The sequence below is a fragment of the Notechis scutatus genome, chromosome 11 (genome assembly GCF_049901735.1).
Source record: "Notechis scutatus isolate UNSWTSFEM ecotype Mainland chromosome 11, rNotScu1.2, whole genome shotgun sequence".
NCBI lineage: Eukaryota > Metazoa > Chordata > Lepidosauria > Squamata > Elapidae > Notechis > Notechis scutatus.
The window spans coordinates 8,673,755-8,696,662 of record NC_142019.1 but is presented as its reverse complement, the minus strand read 5'-3'; the positions used below and the strand labels follow the sequence as shown (position 1 = coordinate 8,696,662).

General features: G+C 47.9%; 1 protein-coding gene across 3 annotated transcripts in view; it reads left to right on the top strand.

The window, feature by feature from the left end:
- TRIP4 (thyroid hormone receptor interactor 4) overlaps positions 1-22,543 on the top strand; it is a 37,517-nt gene extending 14,974 nt beyond the window's left edge. The window contains exons 11-13 of one of the 3 annotated variants that reach the window (XM_087972734.1): positions 3,052-3,143; positions 13,568-13,670; positions 22,284-22,543. In XM_087972734.1, the coding sequence (XP_087828860.1) occupies positions 3,052-3,143; positions 13,568-13,670; positions 22,284-22,351 (263 nt within the window). In that variant the 3' untranslated portion in view covers positions 22,352-22,543. Of the gene's footprint in view, positions 1-3,051; positions 3,144-3,573; positions 3,853-13,567; positions 13,671-22,283 lie in introns of those variants that run through there. The other 2 variants (XM_026684065.2, XM_087972735.1) reach the window with 2 other exon arrangements.
- The last annotated feature ends 365 nt before the right edge of the window (positions 22,544-22,908 follow it).

Below are 22,908 nucleotides of genomic sequence, written 5' to 3'. Positions count from 1 at the left end.
GCAACTTCTTGGAGCAGGAGGCCTTGCAGGGTCCCAAAGACTCATTTCTGGTGGAGTTTGTGGGGGAGAAAGAAAGACTTTTGCTGCTTTCCTTGCGTGCAGCCAAAAGCAGAAGAAGAAAGAAGCAGGAAGAAGCAGCCCGGTGGCCAGGCCAGGTGTGTGGGGCAAGTGGGGCAAGTTCCCTCCCTCTGCCCTTTCCCCCCTCCCCTCACTACCTCATGTTCGCAGTGCAAATGATGCAAGCTCTGTGTTCCCACGGGCCATGAGGGCGGCGCAGTCTTGTGTTCCCGCACAGCCTGGATTAATTGCTTTGGGGTGACATTTCTCTGTGAACCACCAACATTTTCTCACGGATCACCAGTAATCCCCGGCTTACTGGTTGGCGACTACTGATCTAGTCCCACCCAAGCAGGAGATCTTACACCATTTCTGACAAATGGCAGTCCAGTCTCTTCTTGAAAGCTTTGTGGCTGATTGCTCTCACTGTCAGAAAATTCCTCCTTATTTCCAGGTTGAATTTCTCCTTGTTCAGTTTCCATCCATCATTCCTTGGCTTGACCCCTTCCTCCTCTCTGTGGCAGCCCCTCAAATATTGGAAGACTGCTATCCTGTCTCCCCAGTCCTTCTCTTCCCTAGACTAGCCAGGCCTAGTTCCTGCAACCGTTCTTCATATGTTTTAGCCTCCAGTCCCCTAATCATCCTGGTTGTTCTTCTCTGCACTTTTTCTAGAATCTCAACCTCTTTTTGGGTTTGATGCATGTACACAATAGAAAGAACTGTGAGATTTAGGTGTTCAGAAGAGTGATGGCACGAGAGAAAAAACGGTCCCTGTGTCTAGTTGCCTTGGCATACAAGGCCCTACAGCGCCGTCCCGAAGGAAGGAATTGAAACAGTTTATGTCTGTTTTATATATTTATTTTCATTTACTTTTTAAAATTACGTTTTATGTCTGTTTATATCTTGAAACAGTTAAGAGGGCTGTTTTTAGCTTATAGTGCTCTGGAAGGATAGGTGCTCAAAATGTTTCCACAAAAACGTTGTGCTTTTTCCCCCCCACTTCGGTGCCATTCTTTGTGTTTGTACTCTCTTTGCTCTTTTCATCTTCTCACTCCATTATTGCGATGATATAACATTTCAGTTTGACTCTCCAATGTATGAAAACGACCACACAGGGGAAGTGGTTTCAAAACAACCAAGCTGACTTATCTTGGTTCGATTGGTATCAAGACGTTGCTCTAAAAGGAAAGGAGATCTTGAGAGAAAAGATAGCCACGGGGCAAGAAACGGGAAGGGAGAAAGAGAAGATCCCGTAACATGTCTTATTTATGAACGTGTGACATTTATGTCATGTAAAGCCATGGATTATTTAACAAGGAACATTGACCTGAAATTGACTGTTGTTATGCAGTGTGTGAAACCACAAACCACCCTAGCAGGGTGAAATTCGACACATATCCTCTGGCTTATTAGTTCATTGCATGACTCCACATCTTTATTTCTTTTTTGCATTTTTATAGCCCAACATACAATTTTTCAAGAGCCCCATTTCTCCCCCCATCCTGTGGGTCCTTTCACCTTTTTTATTTCTCAATTCCCCTCAAGTACGTCTTGTGAGCTTCTCAAGACAGAAACTTTGTCACCTGCATCTGACAATCGGAAGGCAGGAAATGGGTTCGACGGAGTGGGCGTTTCTTAGCCCTGAAGAAAGTGTTGAAGGCCTGCATAACACAACATGAGCCTGAAAAGGGTCACCTTAAGCTGGGGGAGATTATACAGGCAGTCCTCAACGTACAACCACAATTGACCTCAACATTTCTGTTGTTCAGTGAAAAAATGGTTAAGTGAGCTTTGACCCATTTTGCGACTTTCCTTGCCACATTTGTTAGGTGAATCGCTGCCGTCGTTAAACTAGTCAGACGGTTGTTAAGTGAATCTGGCTTCCCCATCAGCTTCGCTTGTCAGAAGGTCGTGAAAAGGGGATCACACATGACCCCGGGAACCACACTGCAACCGTCATAAATGCGAGTCAGTGGTCAAGCATCCGAACGTAAAATCTCCTGACCAGGGGGATGCCACACCAGCTGTAAGCGTGATAAATAGACCTGTCCCTTTTTTCAATGACGGCGTTGTAACTTCAAATGGTTGCTAAATGAACTGTCGTAAGTCGAGGACTACCTGTATAGTGACCGGAAGGATAACAGTTGAAATTTGGAAGTTCTTGGCTTAAAGTCGGGCTTAACGTCCTTGACGTTAACGTCCCTGCGATGCAGCCGTGAACTCCTTTGTGATGACCCAGGAAACAGCACACACGTAATAAATTTCCTTTATTGCCTCCAACTTGGCTTCACTGTTCAATTGTTTGCAGTTGGAGATTAAACTCTTTCCAAAATAATATTCCAAAAGAAAGAAATACAGTCCAAACTCAAAGGGCAGATAATGGAGCAATAAAAAACCAAAAACAAAGCACTGAAGAAAGTTCCATGACAGACCGGGATAATTAATTACAAACTTCAAGAAGATAACAAGGCACAGTCCGTTCAGGCAACCAAGATAAGCCTCATCCAGGAATAAAACACGCTTTGCTTCTGGCAACGCTGTGTTTTAAACGTCCCTCCGTTATACTGTTCCCCCCAGCTGCCACCAATGAGGGGGGGATCATGGCCGCTTCCTCTCTCGCAAGCCAAGTTGTTCCCTTCTCCGTTCCTCTCTGCGTGTCCTAGGATGAAGAGAGGATGGGCCTGGTTCTTCCTCTGACTGCCCAGCCTCCTCCACAACCTCCGGAGCCACACCACTCCCTGTTGGCTGTTCCTCCTCTCCCTCCAGTCTCCACCAGGGGCATGACATCCTTTCTCCACAAGTGGGTATTTACAGGCAGGGCTCCCTCAGAACGCCTGCGTTTTATCCAAACCATTAAATTAGCAGTTGAAAGTAGCCTGGCGTGAGCCCACGCGCGGGCTGGCAAAGGCTAATCAGGACCATGTGGAGAACGGCAGAAACTGGAGGCCCATGCGTGAGCCTGCCTTATAATTTTCTCTCCCGCTCTACCCGCAGATTTGGAATTTCCCAAGGATTATCCCTCCAGCTGTCTCCTCGGTTGCGTGGACTTGATCGACTGCCTGTCGCAAGAGCAATTTCAGGAACAGGTGAATGAACAACAACCAAAAACAACAACCCCACCCGTACTTGTTTCTTGGTTGTTTTGTTTTGGGTTTTTTTTGGGGGGGATGGAGGTTGTGGTAATCGAAGCTGGGAGGGTTTTTTCCCTTGCTTTAAAAATAAATGGCCTTTCTCCTCCCCCCAGTCCTCAAAGAGTTACAAAATGGATGCAGTTGGAGACAGACGCATCCTCAAAGGACTTGAATGCAGAAAATGTAAAGATTGTTCTACTAGGGGAGCGGAGCGTTACACCTTTGCTCCTTTTCCCCCACACTCTTGCTTTGATTGACAGCAGGTCCTCTGGGTTCTCCCACCAGCTATTATCGATTGATTTATTAAATTTGTACGCTGCCCATCTCGCTAACATAAATAACAGAAAAATAGCCACAGCCCGCAGACTTCTATACTGCTTCACAGGGCTTTACGGGCCTCTCTTAAGCGGTTCACAGAGTCAGCCTCTTGCCCCCCCAACCATCTGGGTCCTCATTTTACCCACCTCGGAAGGACGGAAGGCTGAGTCAGCCTTGAGTCACATCAGGTTCGAACTGCTGGCAGTGAGCAGAATCGGCTTGCAATCCTGGATTTGAACCGTTGCGCCACCACACCTCTCAAACAATTAAGAGGATTAAAAACTTTAAAACATTGGGCGTTGAAAGTTAAAACAATAAAGCTAATATATTAAAACTGATAAAAAAAGAACCAGGGCTTGGACACAGAACGGAGATGGGAATCTTCTACTAATTTATTAGCCAGCTCCAAAAAATGGGGCGTCCCCATCGGGGCCCCAAACCAGTTGGTAGAAACCAGGTTTTCAGGCTCTTTGGCAAGGCCAGGAGGGTGGGGGGTGGGGCTCTTCTCCTCCACCAGCCACAATTCCTTGGGCGTTCGCTGGAATCTGTCAGGAGATCCAGGGGCTAAAGACTGAAATTTTACTCGCAAGGGATACGTTTCACAGCCTGTCCTCAGAACAGCCTCCTGGTTTTTGAGCAGGGCTGGGCAGCCAGCGGCAACCTGCCGCTCTGGGAACACGAGTAATTCAATGCCACATTGAAGGATTTGGGTTGCGTTAGTGGAAGGCGATCCAACCGGTCAGTCCTAGAGGAGATTTGCTCTTGAGAAGTCCAGATCCTGAAGAGGAAACTCAAAAGGCTTTGGCCACCTCATGAGAAGGAAGGACTCCCTGGAGAAGAGCTGGGAATGATGGTGGACAATAGGGGATGGCAGAGAAGGAGGTGGCCGGATGGAGTCACGGAAGCAGTCGGTTGGCGTGAGCTTAAATATACTCCAGAAGTTGGCAGAGGACAGCAAGGCCTGGAGGAACATTGTCCATGGGGGTCGCGATGGGTCGGACACGACTTCGCAACCAACAACAAAAGTGAGACTCCAACCTTCTGCCCACTCAGATGTTCTATCTAGAAAGCTCTTCTCGGCAAAGGGGGGTTTCTTAAGAGCTAGAATCTTGGGTGGAAATGACAAAGAAACAAACAAAACCAGCCACAAGCTCTTTCCTGTCAGTACCCTTTGCAGGCCGGTTTCAGGGCAGATCCGAAATCTCTCTCCTATCATCTCTCTCTCTCTCTCTCTATCACTGTTGGCTTCACCAATTCAGCTTCCTGAGTCGGTGAAATCGCTTTTCAAAGGGGGCTCCTGCCATCTGGCTGGGCTGCTGGTTGGTTTCCAGAAGCAACGTTTTCCCTTGCGGGGGGGGGAGGGGGGGGGATTGGTGACCCTCCCTGCGGAAGGCAGACCAAAAAAAAAAAAACACCACGACCTCGGAAGCTTTCAGGGAATTTCTCTTCCTGCAAGGCAGCTCCTCCCTCCTTCGGCCCGTTGTTCCCCCTCCGCACTCTGGGGCCTCCCGTTGAGTGACCAACAGCTCGAGAGGCTTTTGCACGGGGACACCACACACACACACACACACACACACACCCGTGGTTGGTTTTGGCATCTGTGTCAGGTTTCTCCACTGTCTGACTCCGAGGTTCTCTTAGGCCCTGGATGACATCAGTTGATAATGCAACACAGCACCAGCACAGTGAGAGTCTAACCCAGGGGTGTCCAACCTTGGCAACTTTAAGCCTGGAGGACTTCAACTCCCAGAATTCCCAGCCAGCTTTGCTGGCTGGGAATTCTGGGAGTTGAAGTCCTCCAGGCTTAAAGTGCCAAGGTTGGACACCCTGGAATAAAGAGTCAAGAAATGGTGTTTTAGGGGCCAACCTGTCAACCTCCTCCTAAAAGGAGAGGTGCCTCCTGCACGGCCTCGTGTGAATTCCACAGCTCTGCAAGTTTGCGTTTTCGGCTTCTTGCGGAAGCACCTCCTCAGCTGGGCCTTGCTTGTTTTTTTGCAGCTGAAGTTGCAAGCATCGCTTGGCCTGCGTTAGCAAGCAACTCCCTAAGGAACAGGGTGACCAGCCAGACTGGTTCGTCTGCCATGGATTGAATCCAAGTTCTGAGAGCTTTCCCGTCTTCCTTCGCGTCTTATTCGGTTACGTCGGGATCATGTAAGCAATTCCTAAAAGCTCCGGACTGTATTGTTAATGGTAGGGACTTCTGGCTGTTGTAGTTTCCTATTCGTGCTTTAGCTGTTCAGGGACAGGCGGCTGTTGATTGGTGATTTCTTCTGGCCACCTAAGAACGTTGCTCCTTATCTCTACTTCAGGGGTGTCAAACTCGATTTCATTGAGGGTTGTGTGTTTGGCCTTGGGGGGGGGGGGCGGAGGGGGCGTGGCCAGGGGGCATGGCCAGCTCGACGTCCCTCATCGAAGCTCCGTTTTCAGCCACGAAGGCCTCCTGCAGCCCTCTGCCAGGGAAAACAGCTGGTAGAGGGCTGCAGGGGACCATCGCAGCCAGAAACGGAGCCCGGGACTGCTTTGCGTGGCTGTCCTGACCTCCATTATCGCCGGCAGAGGCACCAGGACCTGGTCCTTCAGAGTTCCTAGGGTGGGCCCCTGGGGGTGGATCCAGCCCGTGGGCCTTTGCGCTTGACACCCCTGCTCTATGCCGTCTTCTCTTCAAAGTAGCCAGGCTTGTTAGAAGCCGATGCATTGTCTGAGGCCGGAACAGGCGAAGAGCCTGCCGAGCAGCCAAAAAAGCTAAGTTGTATTAACAGAGGGATACAATCATGATCAAGGGAGGTATTAATACCACTCTATAAAGCCTTAGTAAGGCCACGCCTAGAGTCCTGCATCCAGTTTTGGTCACCACATTATAAAAAAAGATGTTGAGACTCTAGAAAAAGTACAGAGAAGAGCAACCAGGATGATTAGGGGACTGGAGGCTAAAACATACGATGAACAGTTGCAGGAACTGGGCCTGGCTAGTCTAGTAAAGAGAAGGACCAGGGGAGACAGGATAGCAGTCTTCCAATATCTGAGGGGCTGCCACAGAGAGGAGGAGGTCAAGCTGTTTTCCAAGGCACCCGAAGACCAGACAAAGAACAATGGATGGAAACTGAAGAAGGAGAGATTTAACCTGGAAATAAGGAGAAAATTTCTGACAGTGAGAACAATCAACCAATGGAACAGAAGTTGCCCTCGGAAGTTGTGGGAGTACCATCGTTTGAGACTTTCAAGAAGAGATTGGACTGCCATTTGTCAGAAATAGTGTAGGGCAGGGGTGTCCAACCTTGGCAACTTTAAGACTTGTGGACTTCAACTCCCAGAATTCCTCAGCCAGCTTTGCTGGCTGAGGAATTCTGGGAGTTGAAGTCCACAAGTCTTAAAGTTGCCAAGGTTGGACACCCCTGGTGTAGGGTCTCCCGCTTGGGCGGGGGGCTGGACTAGATGACCTACAAGATCCCTTCCAACTCTGATTATCTGTTATCTGAGCGTCCTGTGGGTTGGGAACCCGGATTCCCCTCCCCTTCTCCTTTTCAGGCGAGAGGCCAATAGATTAAACACATCCCTGAAAAAGCTTCAGATCAGAGCCGCTCCACATCTTGACAACCAGCAGGCAGTTTATGTTAGAGAAATTAGACGGCGGAGCAAGCCAATTGGCTGTGTCCTGCTTCTCAAGCAAAGGGTACCCTTGCGCTTGGGAGCCTGTAATGGTGTGAGTCTCTTATTTATAACTTCCCCAGTTTCAGCCGAACATCAGCTGCTGGATTCATGTAGGCTTCCCTGCTGCTCTAACATCTGTTGAGCAAAGCCAAGCCGATCGCTAAAAAGGCATCTCTCCGCGGCCTGGGGAAGATCGCCTTATGCGGGTCTTATTTTTTGGCAATCGCCAGCCCGTTCCACAGACACCGGACATGCAAGCTTCCTTAACGTCATTGCGACCGCCAACATGCGGAACCGAGAAGGAAAGTGGTGCCCCTTTCATTTGTGCCTTTAGCACGGGTGGGATCCGACAGGGTTAACTATCGGTTCGGTGATTTATGATGTGCTTCCCTGCACGTTGCGTGCCTGTAAATCGTCATCAGCACACTGCGTGCAGAGAAGCAGCCTTTTGAAACAGCCCTCTTTTCCTGCTTTTTTAATTGCAGCTGTGCCTCTCACGGCAGCTGAAGTTGAAAACTCAGGAAATAAAGGTCAGGTAAGAGCCCGGGTGGGCAGGTGGGCAAAAACATCAGCAGACATAGAACCGGTTCTGTGTCTGCTGCTCTTCGGAGGTGCCGGTTCTACAGAGGTGGACAGAACCGGTAGAAACCCACCCCTGGCCTTTAGCCACCTTGACACGTATGCGTTTGCAGAATTGTCGTCAGGATAAAATAGCTGTTGCGATCGGGCAGTGAGGGCTAATCTTTTTGTCGTCGTGCGCCTGCACCCATAATGCAATGCACGTGTGACTCCCCCGCTCTCCTCCGCCCCCCTGTGCATGCACATGCATCTCCTGCATGCGCCTTGCCCCCCATACATGCATAGCAGATACCCGAAAATCAGCTGGCTGGCGGGAGGCATGCGCACATGCAGAGTGGAACTGAGCTACGGCGATGGCTCGCGTATCCGCAGAGTCACTTCCGGCACGAATGCCATTGATTCGCCATCACAGCTATAAGTTCACACACACACACACACACCTTCTCAGGGTTAGCTTTCCAGTTCATTTTTCAAGAAAATGAGCATTACTTGGACTTTTTTTTTTAAAAAAAATATATTACTATACAAAGAACATCTGGTTTCCAAATGACGGGGAAAAAAAAACACTTTAAGTCGCTGAGAAATAGTGAAAGAAGAACTAATTCATCCGTTGCTGCATAGACATTCCACCGTGTTGGAGGCTGGTTTAAACCTTTAGCTGATTTAAGGGAGACACGATCCAAATGAACAGGAAGTCATAACCACCAGCTATAATACAGGTAATCCTTGGCTTATGCCCATAATTGAGCCCCAAATTTCTGTGCTTAAGTGAGACGGTGGTTAAGGGAACTTCGTCCTGTTTTACGAGCTTTCTTGCCACTGTTGTTAAGTGAAGCGCTGCAGCCGTTAAGTTAGTTAAGGGAATCTGGCTTTCCTTTGCTTGTCAAAAGGATCCCAAGATAGGAGTCAATTGCCAAGCACCTGAATTTGGATCACCTGCTGACCCCATGGGGATGCTGGAACAGTCGTAAATGTGAAATCCTATTGCCTTTGGGTTAGACTTTAGGTATGCTGGAAGAGGAGAAGGGGATTGTCGTCTTTTTAATGCCGGCGTCCATCGTAATCCTCTCTTTTTGCCTTTGGACGTGTGTTTGCCATTCCTTGATTTGCTGTTTTACATTTGTCAGCTCCACGGTTTTCCAAGCCAGCAAAGCTTCCGTGGTTTCAGTCCCGTCTCGCCTCTGCAGATCCTCCCTTGATCCTAGCCAGGGGGGAACACCGGCTCCCGCCTTAACCGCTGATAAGGGCGAGGGAGAGCCAGATTAGCCAGGGTGCCTCGCCTCCTTTGCCCCTGTTCCAGCTCAAGGAACTGGCTCCTGGCCGCCAGTGAAGAGAGCGAAGGGAGTTCACATGAAGTGCGTGATGAGGAGCACGTGAAGTGAAGTGGCCTGGTGGGGCTCTTTTGCATCTCCCCATCAAAGCAGCCAAAAACCACTTTGCTGGCCTGTTTTTTGTTATATTTGAGCAGCAGATAGAAAGCTCTTGACAGTCTCCAGGGGAGACACTGCCCGCCTTCAATAGCACAGCACGACGGTGGTTTGCAACCTCAGCGGTTGAGGTCTCGAATGCCGCTTCGCTTCGTCACCAGGCCCTTTGGATTAGTCCCGTCATTCGTTAGCGGCGTTTCTGCACCGTTTCTTTTTCGCTTGTTTCTCGCCTGAAAACTTTCTCACAATCCAGGCAGGGGGGGGCTTCTGAAAATACCACCAGCCCCCCCCCCACACCCATTCCCTCCTTCCTAACCCTCCGTACGACCATAACAGAGCCCCTAAATTTCTGTTGCTAAGCGAGGCATTTTGTTCAGCGAGTTTCGCCCCGTTTTACAACCTTGTCTTGCGACCATTGTTTAAGGGGATCCCTGCTGTGGTTATGTTAGTGACATGCTGGTTAAGTGAATCTGGCTTCCCCGTAGATTTCGCTCGTCAGAAGGTTGCAAACCGGGATCACGTGACATACACACACACACACACACACACACACACACCGGGACACTGCAACTGTCAATAAACGTGAGTCGATTCCCAAGCATTTGGGGATGCTGCAACAGTCATAAGAGTGAAAAACATGAGGGGGAAAAAAGTCCCTGTCAGCTTTGGAAGCCATATTAGCACCAGACGCTTCCACACTGTCACATTCTTGAGCCTGGGAAAATGGGAGGAGGGGATTTCTTGAAGTGTATGTGATTAGACATAATAGCATTCTTCTTCTAGGTTAAGGTCATGTTATTTCTGCACCTGGGTGAGGAGCGATTGGGTCTCGGACCTGGTTGAGGAGTTATTTGATGGAGTTGAGGTTTTCTGGAACGCTGACAGTCCTCTTTTTTTTTTTTTTAATGCTGTGGTAACTTTGAACGGTCACTAAATGAACTTTTGTAAATTGAGGAGTTATTTATAAAAATGAAGGGGATGGGATATTAATAAATAAAATCGGTCACGCCTTTCTTTTGAGAGCTGACGGGCCCCAGCGTTCTTACCCTTTAAACAGCTGGGTGCAGCAGCCATTTTGCAGCTGGGGCAAAGAGGCAAGGAGAGAGAGAGAGAATCTCATGACCACAAAAGGAGCCCGGGGGGTTTCCCACTTCCCAGGGGCCGTATTGGGTCAAGGGAAAAACATTGGTTAATTTGATTCAGACTTGGTTCTTTGGAGCGTTCGGCAGCCAATACAGGATTCCGTCTTAAAATGAATTCCTTCTGAATGGCCTTTTGTTAAGGGGCAATCTTGGTGTGCTGAGGCTTTCTGGCTGAGCTTACGGGTGCCAATGGTCAAAACTGCATTCTTTTCCCCTTGTGGAAAGTTGCTCCGTTTTACGGATTCCTCCCTTGACTCTGGGGTGCACCATGGTGGCTCAGTGGTTGGAATGCAGTACTGCAGGCTAATTCTGCCCACTGCCAGCAGTTTGATTCTCACCAGGCTCAGCCTTCCAACCTTCCGAGGTCAGTAAAATGAGGATCCAGGTTGCTGCGGGCAAATATGCTGACTCTGTCAAACCAGAGGTGGTCTTCAGCAGGTTCTGACCATTTCTGGAGAACCAGTAGAGGAAATGTTGAATAATTTGGAGAACCGGCAAATACCGCCTCTGACTGGCCCTGCCCCCATCTATTCTCTGCCTCCCAATAAGTCCCACCTGATCGGCTGGGTCTCCTTTTGTTGCCCTGCACAGGAGAAGGGAGCTGGAAAGCAGGTTAGTGGGGTGGGGAGGGAATGGGGATTTTGCAGTATCCTTCCCCTGCCATGCCCACCAAGCCACACCATGCCATGCCATGCCCACCAAATCACACAGAACTGGTAATAAAAAATTTTTTTGAATGCCACCACTATATCAAATGCTTAGAGAAGGCTGGAAAGCACCGTGAAATGGTATATACGTCTTAAGTGCGATTGCTATTGGTTTTCCTGCTCACTCCATGAGCCAATTTTGTGCATATGCTGTGGAGAAGACCATGTGAGAAGAAGGGGAAAGCCACCTCAACCACGGAGGGGCCCTCCTAATGCAGCTGCCCTTTTCAGCTTCCCCATTGCCGCCCACACGTGATGTTCCACCAGCTGACATTTCACAGTTGAAGATATTTTCATGTTCCCAGTGGCTTTGAGGCCTCAGTGCAGGAAGGGTGCCTTCTGCTATGGCCATCTGCGCAAGCAATAAGGTCCATCTCCATGACTGTCCTGCGCATAGAGCTTCTGAAATTGGCAATATGGTGGCTGGGGTAGGGACATCCATGCTTATAGTGCTCCCTCCCTCAAGGAAGCATCGCTTTGGATGTCCTCCTAGTCCCCCTCAAAGAGCAATCCCTCATGGCGGTGAGGTTATCTGTTGCCGCCAGTATTGTGCCCGCTTTGTGGCAAATGTCCCTGCCAGAGAAGAATTTCCAAAGATGGTGAGGAGATGGAGAGGTTTGGGAGTTTTAAATTTCTGAGCACTTCTATCTCGGAGGACCTCTCATGGACTATGAAGGCTAACATGCTTGTGAAGAAGGCACAGAAGAAGAGGCTGCACTTCCTGAGAATGCTCAGGAAGATAAATCTATCTCGGCATCTACTTCTGTCCTACTACCGCAGCACCGTTGAAAGTGTCCTGACATACGGCATCCTTGCATGGTACGGGAGCAGCTCTGCAGCGGACAAAAAAGCTCTACAGAGAATCATTAAAACTGCCCAGAATATCATCGGGCTCCAGCTCTAGATGACACCTTCGCATCTCGCTGTTTGAGGAAGTCGCACATTCTCAGAGACTCTTCCCATCCTGCTCACAATCTTTGTGAACTGTTGCCTTCCAGAAGATACAGAACAATGAAAACTTGGACCACACGTTTTCCGAACAGTTTTTAATCCCAGAGCTATAATTGCCCTTGACAATGAACTTAAGGGCCACCATCAGTGAGCCGTTGGACCAGATTACTTGGTCTATGGTGTGGATGCTTGTGTGTTTTTAGGGGATGGAAAATTTTGGCAGGTGGGGGGGGGTGTTTGGGGATTGTCGTGTGTGTGTGTGTATGTGTTGGGTCTGGTCTCTGGGTGTTTTGTGACTTCGTTGTATGTGTATACTGTGTATATATGTACAACGATAAATTATTGTTATTATTGTTATTATTATTATTGTACACAAAAATGACAGTATACACAGCAAACGAGATAACTATGCTGGGTTTTGTATGACAAATCACTAGTCGAACACTTCCCAAGTGTTTAGGACTGCATGATGTATTGGCGGATTATGCAAGCAGATCCCAGTAAGGTGGCCTTCTGCAGCTGACCAATGGTGATCTTGTCAGCGCCAATTATTATTATTATTATTATTATTATTATTATTATTATTATTATTATTATTATTATTGCAAATTTTGGGAGAGGAGGGGGAAAATAGCCATCTGTTTCTTCCTTCTGTCATTTTTTTAAAATCACAGGTCTTTAAGAAGAGGTGCGGTTAATGATGATGATGGGACAAAACAATGTTCCTACGATTGTTTCTCTATAACATTTAATTTTTTTAATGGTTGCAACCTTATAAGCTTGGAAAGGGCACTTTAGATGGAAAAATGCCACCCTCTGATCGCTGCACAAATCCAAATGAAGTTATTCCTCATAGAAGAGTGTTTAGATTCTGTTTGGAAACATCCAGTGAAAGGGAGGCCATCACCTCTGGCTAGTTGATTCTGACATCAAATTATTCTGTGCTTGGAATGTTCTACTACTATTCAAACAGACTCTCGTCTTCCTATAACTTTAAATCCTGACATTTAAATTTCTTCTACACTGCACTGTCAGGGATTATGGAATTAGAGTCTACTCAGCTTTCTCCTATGTGACATCATTTGGGGTAGTTGAACGGTGCCATCTTAAACCTTACTGACCATCTTGGTGGCATCTTTGCCCTGGTTAGCTCAACCTGCTTTCTCTCCAAAGAGACCTGCCCTTAATCAGAAACCTGGGGCCCATTATGTCCGCTTTTGTTAGTTTGAAGAAGCTCAAAAGAAGGGAAGGGGGTTCAAAAAATCTTCCAGGCTGCAATTTTGCAGCGTAAAATCTCTCCTAAGGTTGATCCTAGCACCGGTTTTTAGAACTGGCTGCTGGGATTGGTCTTTGCGCAGTGTGGTTCCCTTTGATCTGGGTCTCCCTTTTGAAGAGATGTCAAGAGATGTCAGGGAGGGGAAGCTCCTCCCCGCCTTTGCGTTTCAGCTTGCTTGGCCGTGCTTCAAACATTTCCTCCCCTCAATTCGAGTAGCGTTTCCTCGGTAGGTAGTTCTGTTCCCTTGACTTACTGTGGCGCTGATAACCTATTTGTAACGTTGCTGTTTTTGTTCTCTCCCACCACCCCCTTTTTTCCCCCCCGCTTCTAGCATCCCCAGCTGAGCCAGGAGTCGGCTTCTCCATTTGTCTTCATCTGTTCTAACCCCCAGGAGATGGTTATTAAGTTTCCCATCAAGGGCAAACATAAACTCTGTAAGTACTGAAGGAGGGAGGAAGCTGGCAAAATGACCCTTCCTTCCCTTCCTTCCTTCCTTCCTTCCTTCCTTCCTTCCTTCCTTCCTTCCTTCCTTCCTTCCTTCCTTCCTTCCTTCCCTTCCTCCTCCCTCCCTCCTCCCTCCCTCTCCTTCCCTTCCTTCCTTCCTTTCCTTCCTTCTTTCCTTTCCTTCCTTCCCTTCCCTCCCTCCCTTCCCTTCCTTCCCTTTTTTTCCTTTCCTTTCCTTCCCTCCCTTCCTTCCTTTCCTTCCTTCCTGCCTTCCTTCTTTCCTTCCTCCTTTCCTTTCCTTCCCTTCCCTCCCCTTCCTTCCTTTCCTTTCCTTTCCTTCCCTCCCTTCCTTCCTTCTTTCCTTCCTCCTTTCCTTTCCTTCCTTCCCTTCCCTTCCTTCCCTTCCCTTCCTTCCCTTCCTTCTTTCCTTTCCTTTCCTTTCCTTTCCTTTCCTTCCCTTCCCTTCCTTCCTTCCTTTCTTTCCTTTCCTTTCCTTTCCTTCCTTCCTTCCTGCCTTCCTTCCTTTCCTTCCTCCTTTCCTTTCCTTTCCTTCCTTCCCTTCCCTTCCCTTCCCTTCCCTTCCTTTTCTTTCCTTCTTCAGGGTGTCTCCTAGACTTACCGGACAGCTACACAGTCCTGGCAGGCAGTGTGGGACAAGGAGCAGGCAGCAGCTGCGGGTGCCAGCAACTTCCTAGGCGAACCCAAGTCAACCTTTGCAGCTGCTTCTCGGGCAAGCTCTGCCCTTGTCTGCATGTTTTCCGCTCCCATCCCTGATGCCCCAAAACAGGAGTGTCCAATCTTGGCTACTTTTAAGACCTGCGGACTTCAACTCCCAGAATTCCCCAGCCAGTACACACCACCACCCCTGCCCTAAAGTCCCTGCTTGAAGGCTCTCAAGATGCAGGCAGTTCTTGACTTACAACCGTTCGTTGAGTAACCAAAGTTGCAACGGCACTGAAAAAAAGGGGCTCATGACTAATTGTTGCAACAGCCCCATGGTCACATGCGATGAGAATTTGGGCGCTTGGCAACTGGCACAGTGGTGGGTTGCAAAGCGGTTTACCACTGGTTCGGTGGGCATGGCTTGGTGGGCATGCTTTGCACGCGCGCACACACGCAAATGCACCCTTTGCGCAGGCACTTTCCTGCTCACCTCCTGCAATCCTTCACTCCCCCTGTTGCTTCAGCAACTGATAGGCAGCAGTGTGCTGTGCCGCGCAAAGCAACTGCGCTTCAAAAGCAGGGAATAAAGGTGAGAATATGGGAGCCCAGGTGGGCAGGTGGACCCAACAGCAGAGCGTAGGAGAGAAATGGTTCGGCCTCCGCTAATCTTCAGCGCTACCGGTACGCTAGAACCGGGCCGAACCGGTAGAATAGCACCACTGAACTGGCAGGTATTTATGATGGCTGCAATTCCCCTTTGGTGATCTTCCAATGAGCAAAAAATCCATGGGAAAGTCTGATTCACTTAACAGCCGTGTTGCTGATTTAGCAACCGTGGTGGTTCACTTAACAGGTCGTAAAATGGGACAAACTCACTCAATGACTGTCTTGCTCAGTGACAGAAGTTTTGGGCTCCGTCGCAGTTGTAACTTGAGGACTCCCTGCGCTATTTTCATGCCGGGAATGTTCCCTTGAGCGTTCCAGTTTCCTCTTTTTGTTTTCTTTCCCCAGAGAACAAAGCTTCACTCCTGGCTAAGTACAACTTTCTCTTGTCCCCGCTGGAAGTAGAAAGACGTTTATAGCGCCATTTGGCCCAGCCTGGAGTTCAGTAGACTCCAGTTTGGAGGGGAATTAATTACAAAACTGACATTCAAGTGTGATCGGGAAAGTGCTGGGGGAAAGGTCATTGCTCTTTCCCAAAATCTGTTTTCTCTGGAAAACTCTCGGTTGGTATGAGAAGCAACATTTGGATGGGTACGTAGAGAATGGAAGGGAGGAATCTTGAATTCAAAGAGGTGAATTCTTACCTGACTTTGGTTCTGGAAAAGTTCTGTTGTACTTAGGATTCATGAACAATTGCCTCCCTTTGGTATAGTGTTCTCTCATCTGTCTAGCAGTTACCGCTGATAAAAATGATAGCAATAATTACAGTCGCCTTGCAACATCGGCGCTTGTCTAATTACCTTGATTTGGTCTTATATTTCCTATGAAGCACCAGAGTTATTCCACTTGTGGCAGTTTCCGACACGGATATCCTTTCTGCGTAGCGAAGCTGTCTTTAATTTTTCCTAGCACAGTGAGTTGACTTTGTTTCGTTGTGCCTCCCTTGAAAACTGTCAAAGCAACCCAGCTTTTATCCCACGTAAAAGGATTTGTCTGCGAGATTATCCCTGTGCTTTCTTGCTCTAAGGAAACAAAGATATATTGCACATTAAGCGGTCCTCAGAGAGGACCGCTTTATGAGGAAGGCAGCCTTTGGTCAAAATACATCTCTAGACTCGTTGTAATCTAGAACTCAGCAGGATCCTGCTGTAGAAATGTGGGAGCAAAATGGTGGTTTTGGACAGCATGGTGTGTCCAATTTTGCATTATGATTTTAAAAGTACTTTAATATCTACGTTGTCCTTTAAAACACACAGAAACACACCAGGTCAAATTTCAAAAGTACCAAGTATATCTGTCATCCCCTGTTGGAATCTGATTCCAAGGGGGAGGGGAAGCAGCTGACAGGAAGTGGGAGTGTGGTTCCATTGGCTGTGGAAGAAACTGGGGAAGGGCAAAGTCCGGCTGGGCAGAGCAGGGGAGAGGTAGAGCAAGGGAGAGGGAATTCAAAAGAAGACCCAGGCCCACCCCGCTTCATCCTAGGGCATGCTGGGAGGAACGGAGGAGGGAGCAACGTGAGTTGCATGGCTTACGGGGGAGGAAAGGGCCCTGATTCCCTTCATTAGCTGCAGCTGGGAACACATTGTTTAAAAAGGGAGTTTTCGCGCAGCAACTTATTGGAAACAAATTGTGTATTATCTTGTTTTGTCGAGGCTTATCTGGGTTCCAGGCGTCTTCCCAACTGTGTGTGTTTTGTTGGCCTTTGAAGTCTGCAATTCCTTCTCATGCTCTGTCCAGTTAATTGCTGCAGCGTGATTTGTGTGGATTTTTAGTTACAGTTTGTATGTACTTTGTTTGCAGACTGAATTTCCTCCACTTAAAGACTGTTCTTGGGAGAGTTTTTTTCTCTAGCCGAAGGTAACCGGACATTGGGGCAAAGTTGGAAGTATTAAAGGGACTTTTCTTACTTATGTGACCATGTTGCCTTTGTGCCACGCCCCTTTGGGTCATCACAATATCAGGACGATCCATATTCTTTGCTGGCCATAAAACTGTGAGGCTTCCCAAGACTTTCCCTAGAAAGAAAGAAAAAAACCTTGCAGATTTCCTGTTTAATCAGTTGTCAAATGCCAGGAAAATCAGGAGATCCAGACAGTTCAAATAGGTATCAGGATTTATTGTAAGCTTAAGCTCTCTACAAGAATCGCAACTACTAGCAGCCAAGGGAAATTAGCAGGGGATAAGAGCAAAAGGAATTCAAGGTGGGCTGGACTTAGATCTCTTGTGGGTGCAAAGGGACATGAGACTGATGACGCATTTGACACCTTCCTCAGGCTCAGCCTGATCATTTCCTGCATCAGTGGTTTAATTGAAATGAGGAAATAAGCCTTGGGCTTCCACAAGTCCTCCTTTCTTCTTCCTTTTTCCCCCTCATCTTTAGATGTCCTGATTCAAGGAAAATTCTGGCTTGATATCTTGGTTTGTAAGTGGTCCTTAAAGCAGTTTCCTACTTTGGAAATCACAGGAAACTGTGGTTTAACAAACCACAGAATGTTCCTTGAAGGCAGACCCTCAAAGGAACGGGGAGAATAAGAAAGGAACTGGTCTATGATAATTGTAGATCTGGACTAGTAACTTCCTGTCGTAGATTTAATGAACATTTGTCTGTAAAGAACGCTATACAGCCACATGGTTTGATCAGAAGAATTGGAGTCAGTGTGATTTTATGGGTCAGGATTTGTCTGATCTTCCAATCCTAACCGTTTCCTGCTGGGAAAGCAATTTTTGTCGACTTGATTCAAGAGAAAACAACCCCCTGTTGGTTAGTTCGAAATGTCCGAATTCGGCTTCTAATCTGCTGCGTCACCGACACTTAATCTCTAACTTTTCTGATCCACAGATAGATCCAATCACATTTTCCCTCCTTTTCTTTTCTTCTTCTTCTTTTTTTTTTTGGCTCTCTGCCTTTGAACCGTTCCGAGCGAGACAATGAACAATGCCAGAAACAATTTCAGTAACTGCGGAGGTGTGATTTCCAAAGAGGGCTGCAACCTCCTTTCGTATCTCCAGCGTGTTTTGAATGGCGAAATTCGTGGCCCTTTGTTCTGAGCCCTCCAAAGCAACCAAATTCCTTGGCCATCAGCAAAATATCCCCCTCCCTCGCTTTTGAAGGAGGGGGGATTTTTAAATATGGAGTCTGAGGTGTTCAACGAACATCAGAGCTCATCTTGGTGTTGATCACATCGATCCTTTTTCATTATTTCTTCTTCGGGGGGGAAAATCTGCTGCAGGCATTCCCTGCTCTGCCATCGTATTATTGCGGTCAAAAAACATGTATGGTAAAATCACTCCAGTCTCCACTGTTGGGAAACAGCATTGGTATCTCTGCAGAGGCGGCCTCGTCTACAGCGGTTCACCCTTCTGTGTTTGTAGTAGACACACTGGTGCATGTGACTCGACGTGGCTTGATTTCCTGACACCCACGGTGGCTTTGTCTCACGAAGCAGAGAGCCTGTTGTGGTGAGAGCTGATCCGGGCAGCTGTGGCGGCAACGCAGCCCTGAACAGGAATGCGCCCGGCTGATCTCGGTTCAGCTTCTTTGCCGGAGCGGTGACTGTTGTGGTGTGCCTCTCTCCTTGGGAGATCAACTTTCTCCCTCCCCGAATCAAAGTCTTGTCTGTTTCTATCAGTCGTGATGGTTTCCCTCACCTCCCCGAGGACTCGGTTGGCTTCAGACTGGAAGGTCCCCGGCAAGCTGTTGACAAATATTCCTGGCTTGTTTTTAGGCAGCGGGCCAAGGACGGCTGCTTAAGGCAGGTGAGGGGAAATAAATAAATACAGCCAGCATTGGAAAGCATTAGCGCATGTCTGGCGTGCAAAAATGGAAGCCTGGCCACAAAGGGTGTGGACTAAGGCCTATTCTGTGCCTTCTCTGCCCCAACGCACTCTTCCTCCTGTAGGGAAGTATCTGCCCACTTTTACAATATTTTTGTATGGCATGCATTTGTCAAGGAGATTTACACTTTACAGAGGAGTCCTGGCAGCCTAATTGCTAGCTTGTTTGCTTTTGCGCCTGCATGCTTATCCACGGTGTGTCACGGGGGAAAGGGGGGGTGAAGTAGCATGCACCATCTGGCTAGCGGCATTCAGGTTGGTGACATCTTCCGGGGCGTCTTCCGCCAATCTCGCCTCGTGTCCAAGCAGGTCCAGTGGCGGCTCCCGTTCTCCTTGCGCCGTTAGCCTTTCCCACCAGAATAGTACCCATTAATCTACTCACAATAATGCTTTCGAGCTGCTGGGTTGGTAGGGCAGGAGCTAAAGGTGAGTGATGGGAGCTCACTCCATCCTGCAGTGCTACCAGGGCTTGAACATTTCTGGTGGGCAGATGCAGCATCTTTAAGCCGCTGCACCAATACACCTCCATAGCTGCCCTTCATCAAGAAAGGGAGGAAGGAAAGAAAGGAAGGAAGGAAGGAAGGAAAGAGAAAGAAGAAAGAAAGAAAGAAAGAAAGAAAGAAAGAAAGAAAGAAAGAAAGAAAGAAAGAAAGAAAAAAGAAAGAAAGAAAGAAAGAAAGAAAGAAAGAAAGAAAGAAAGAAAGAAAGAAAGAAAGAAAGAAAGAAAAGAGGGAGGGAGGGAAAAGGAGGGAGGGAGGAAAGAAAAAGGGTGAGAATGAGTGGGTGATTGAAGAAGGAAGGGAGAGAAAAAGAAAGGAAGAAGGGAGGGAGGGAGGAGGAAAAGAAGGAGGGAGGAAAGAAAAGGGTGAGAGTGAGTGGGTGAGTGAAGAAGGAAGGGAGGAAGGAAGAAAAAGGGGGGGAGGAAAGAAAAGGGTGAGAGTGAGTGGGTGAGTGAAGAAGGAAGGGAGGGAAAAAGAAAGGAAGAAGGGAGGGAAGGAAGGAAGGAAGAAAAAGAGGGAGGGAGGAAAGAAAAAGGGTGAGAGTGAGTGGGTGAGTGAAGAAGGAAGGGAGGGAAAAGAAAGGAAGAAGGGAGGGAGGGAAGGAGGAAAAAGGAGGGAGGAAAGAAAAAGGGTGAGAGTGAGTGGGTGAGTGAAGAAGGAAGGGAGGGAAAAAGAAAAGGGAGGGAGGGAAGGAGGAAAAAAGGGAGGGAGGAAAGAAAAAGGATGAGAGTGAGTGGGTGAGTGAAGAAGGAAGGGAGGGAGGGAGGGAAAGAAAAAGAAAAGAGGGAGGGAAGGAGGAAAAAGGGAGAGGAAGAAAAAGAGGGTGAGAGAGAGTGGGTGAGCGAAGAAGGAAGGGAGGGAATGAAGGAAAGAAAGAAAGGGGAAGGAGGGAGGAAAAAGGAAGGAGGGAGGAAAGAAAAAGGGTGAGAATGAGTGGGTGATTGAAGAAGGAAGGGAGAGAAAAAGAAAGGAAGAAGGGATGGAGGGAAGGAGGAAACAAGGGAGAAAGCAAAAGGGTGAGAGTGAGTGGGTGAGTGAAGAAGGAAGGGAGGGAGGGAAAGAAAAAGAAAGAAAAGGAGAGGGAGGGAAGGAGGAAAAAGGAGAGAGGAAGAAAAAAAGGGTGAGAGTGAGTGGGTGAGCGAAGAAGGAAGGGAGGGAAGGAAAGAAAGAAAGAAAAAGCTAGGCCACATCAGCCTTTTCACTTGGCAGCCGCTTTTTCCTCTGACGTGCCAGGCGGAGCTAGAGAGAAGTGGCAGAGCCCTCCTGCCAGTGGGGAAGGAAGAGGAGCCGTGGGCACTGCAAGCCAAGGAGCCTCGGGGCAGCCGACCCAGTTGCTCCGTCCAAGAGAGCAGAATGCAGACGGCTTGGCTGAATGGTGCGATGGCACCAGCTGACCGTTCCTGGCAGCCCCGTAATGTATCACAGGACGCTTTGTCCTTCAAAGCCAGATCTGGGCATTTGCATAGCGTGGTTTAAGCTGCCCATGACCTCAGCCAGATAAAGCGTGTTTCCTTCCCCACGAGAGGCTCCCGACTTCAGCCGCAGCACGCCTTCACCAGTTTTCCGTTCTTCTCCCACTGCTTCATCTCGCTGGCTTTGAGTCAACTTGGGGGGTTTGGGCAAAAGAAGAAGAAAAACGTGTGAAATTAGTAAGCGGCTCAGTCACGAGAGACTGTGAAAAAAAAGAAACGGGCCCTGACCGCAAGCAAAGGCCAATTTCGTTTTCAGCAGGGCTGATTGACTAAGCCACAGTCGGTTGGGTTCACTTCACACAACCTGCTAAGTCATCGGTTACGGTTCAACCCACCTGAGCGGAGTGAAACCAACCTATTTGTTGGCTTAGCCGACTGGACAGGCCTGGCAAAAGAGAGACGAAAAGGAAGAGAGGATGGTGAAGGAAAAGTTGGTGGCCGCCTTCAGGATTAAATTCTAAGTCCATGTTTCTCAACCTTGGACTTCAACTCCCAGAATTCCCGAGCCAGCAAGCAAGCATCTTAAAAGTTGCCAAGAAAAACTCACAGACTTTCAGAATGCAACTTTGAGGCTACGTGAAAGTGTTTGTCCTGAGGGATAGCCGTGTTTGCATCCAGAATCCTCTGCTTGCAAGCTTTAAGAATAGAATAAAAAATACAGTAGAATAGAAAATAGAATAGAATTTAGAATAGAATAGAATAGAGTATGGAATAGAATGGAAAAGAATGGAATAGAATAGAATAGAGAATGGAATGGAATGGAATGGAATAGAATGGAAAAGAATAGAATGGAATGGAATGGAATGGAATAGAATAGAATTAGAATAGAATAGAATAGAATAGAATAGAATAGAATAATGGAATGGAATAGAATAGAGAATAGAATAGAATACATTTAGAATATAATAGAATTTAGAATAGAATTAGAATAGAATAGAATAGAATAGAATAGAATAGAATAGAATAGAATAATAGAATAGAATTCTTTATTGGCCAAGTGTGATTGGACACACAAAGAATTTGTCTTGGTGCAAAGGCTCTCAGCGTACATAGAAGAAAAGATACATTCGTCAAGAGTCAATCATGAGGTGCAACACTTAATGATAGTCATAGGGTACAATAAGCAATCGAATCATACTAGGAAACAGTCAATATAAGTGACCTGTTCACTCTTTGGGGCTTGTTTTGCAAAGACTGCCCACTTCTATTCCATTTTGCTGCCCTCTTTCTTGTTCTTTTCCCTGCTTCTCACTTTTTACTCAAGGCTTTCTGCTCCGCGGGGCTGGGTTTTGGGAATTGCCCTGCCTGTCGTCTGAAATGGGGAAATCTCAAGGCTAGCAGAACCCACTCGCCGGGAGTGAGATCTGAGTAGTGCCTGCAGCTGAATTGAATTACAAACAGCCTGGAAGAATAAAGTACTGAAGAGTTTCCCCTCCTTTCCCCCCTATTCTTTCCCCTTCTCTCTTTTCAGGGAAGCTGGATTCCAAGATTCACCAGGGAGCCAAGAAAGGGTTAATGAAGCAGAAAGTAGCCGTGTGAGTTCACAGATCCTCTTCCTCTTCTACTACAATGCCCATCCTACTCGTGGCTCGAGATTCCAGAGTGGTGGCCCCAGGAGGGCTGATAGGGAAGCACCGGCACTTAGGAACTGAAGGGTTTCCGAAGCAGAAGAAAACAAAGAAGGAAATTGCTGTTATCTTGCATCATTATAATCACAGCCAAAAATAAAAATGTGCTGCGTTGTTTGTGACGGGGGTGGGTGGGTTGTCCTTGGAGAGGGTGGCATTAGGCCTCAGTATCTTCCCCCACAGCCTGGAGAGGTGTCTTAGATTGGCTGGATGCTGTTTGGGGTCCTTTTGGGGTTGCAGTTTCCACCCTTTCCCTAGTTAGGGATGTAACACGGGATGTTCAACCTTGGCAGCGTGAAAGCCTGCGGACTCCCAACTTCCAGAGCCGCCTAGCCACGTTGGCTGGAGAATTCTGGGAACTGAAGTCCACAAGTCTTAAAAAAAAGTTGCCAAGGTTGGACGCTTCTTCGCCCGTAGCAGCTGAAGAGCGTTGACTTGGGAAGGCTTCAGGGGTTTGTGCGCTGAAAG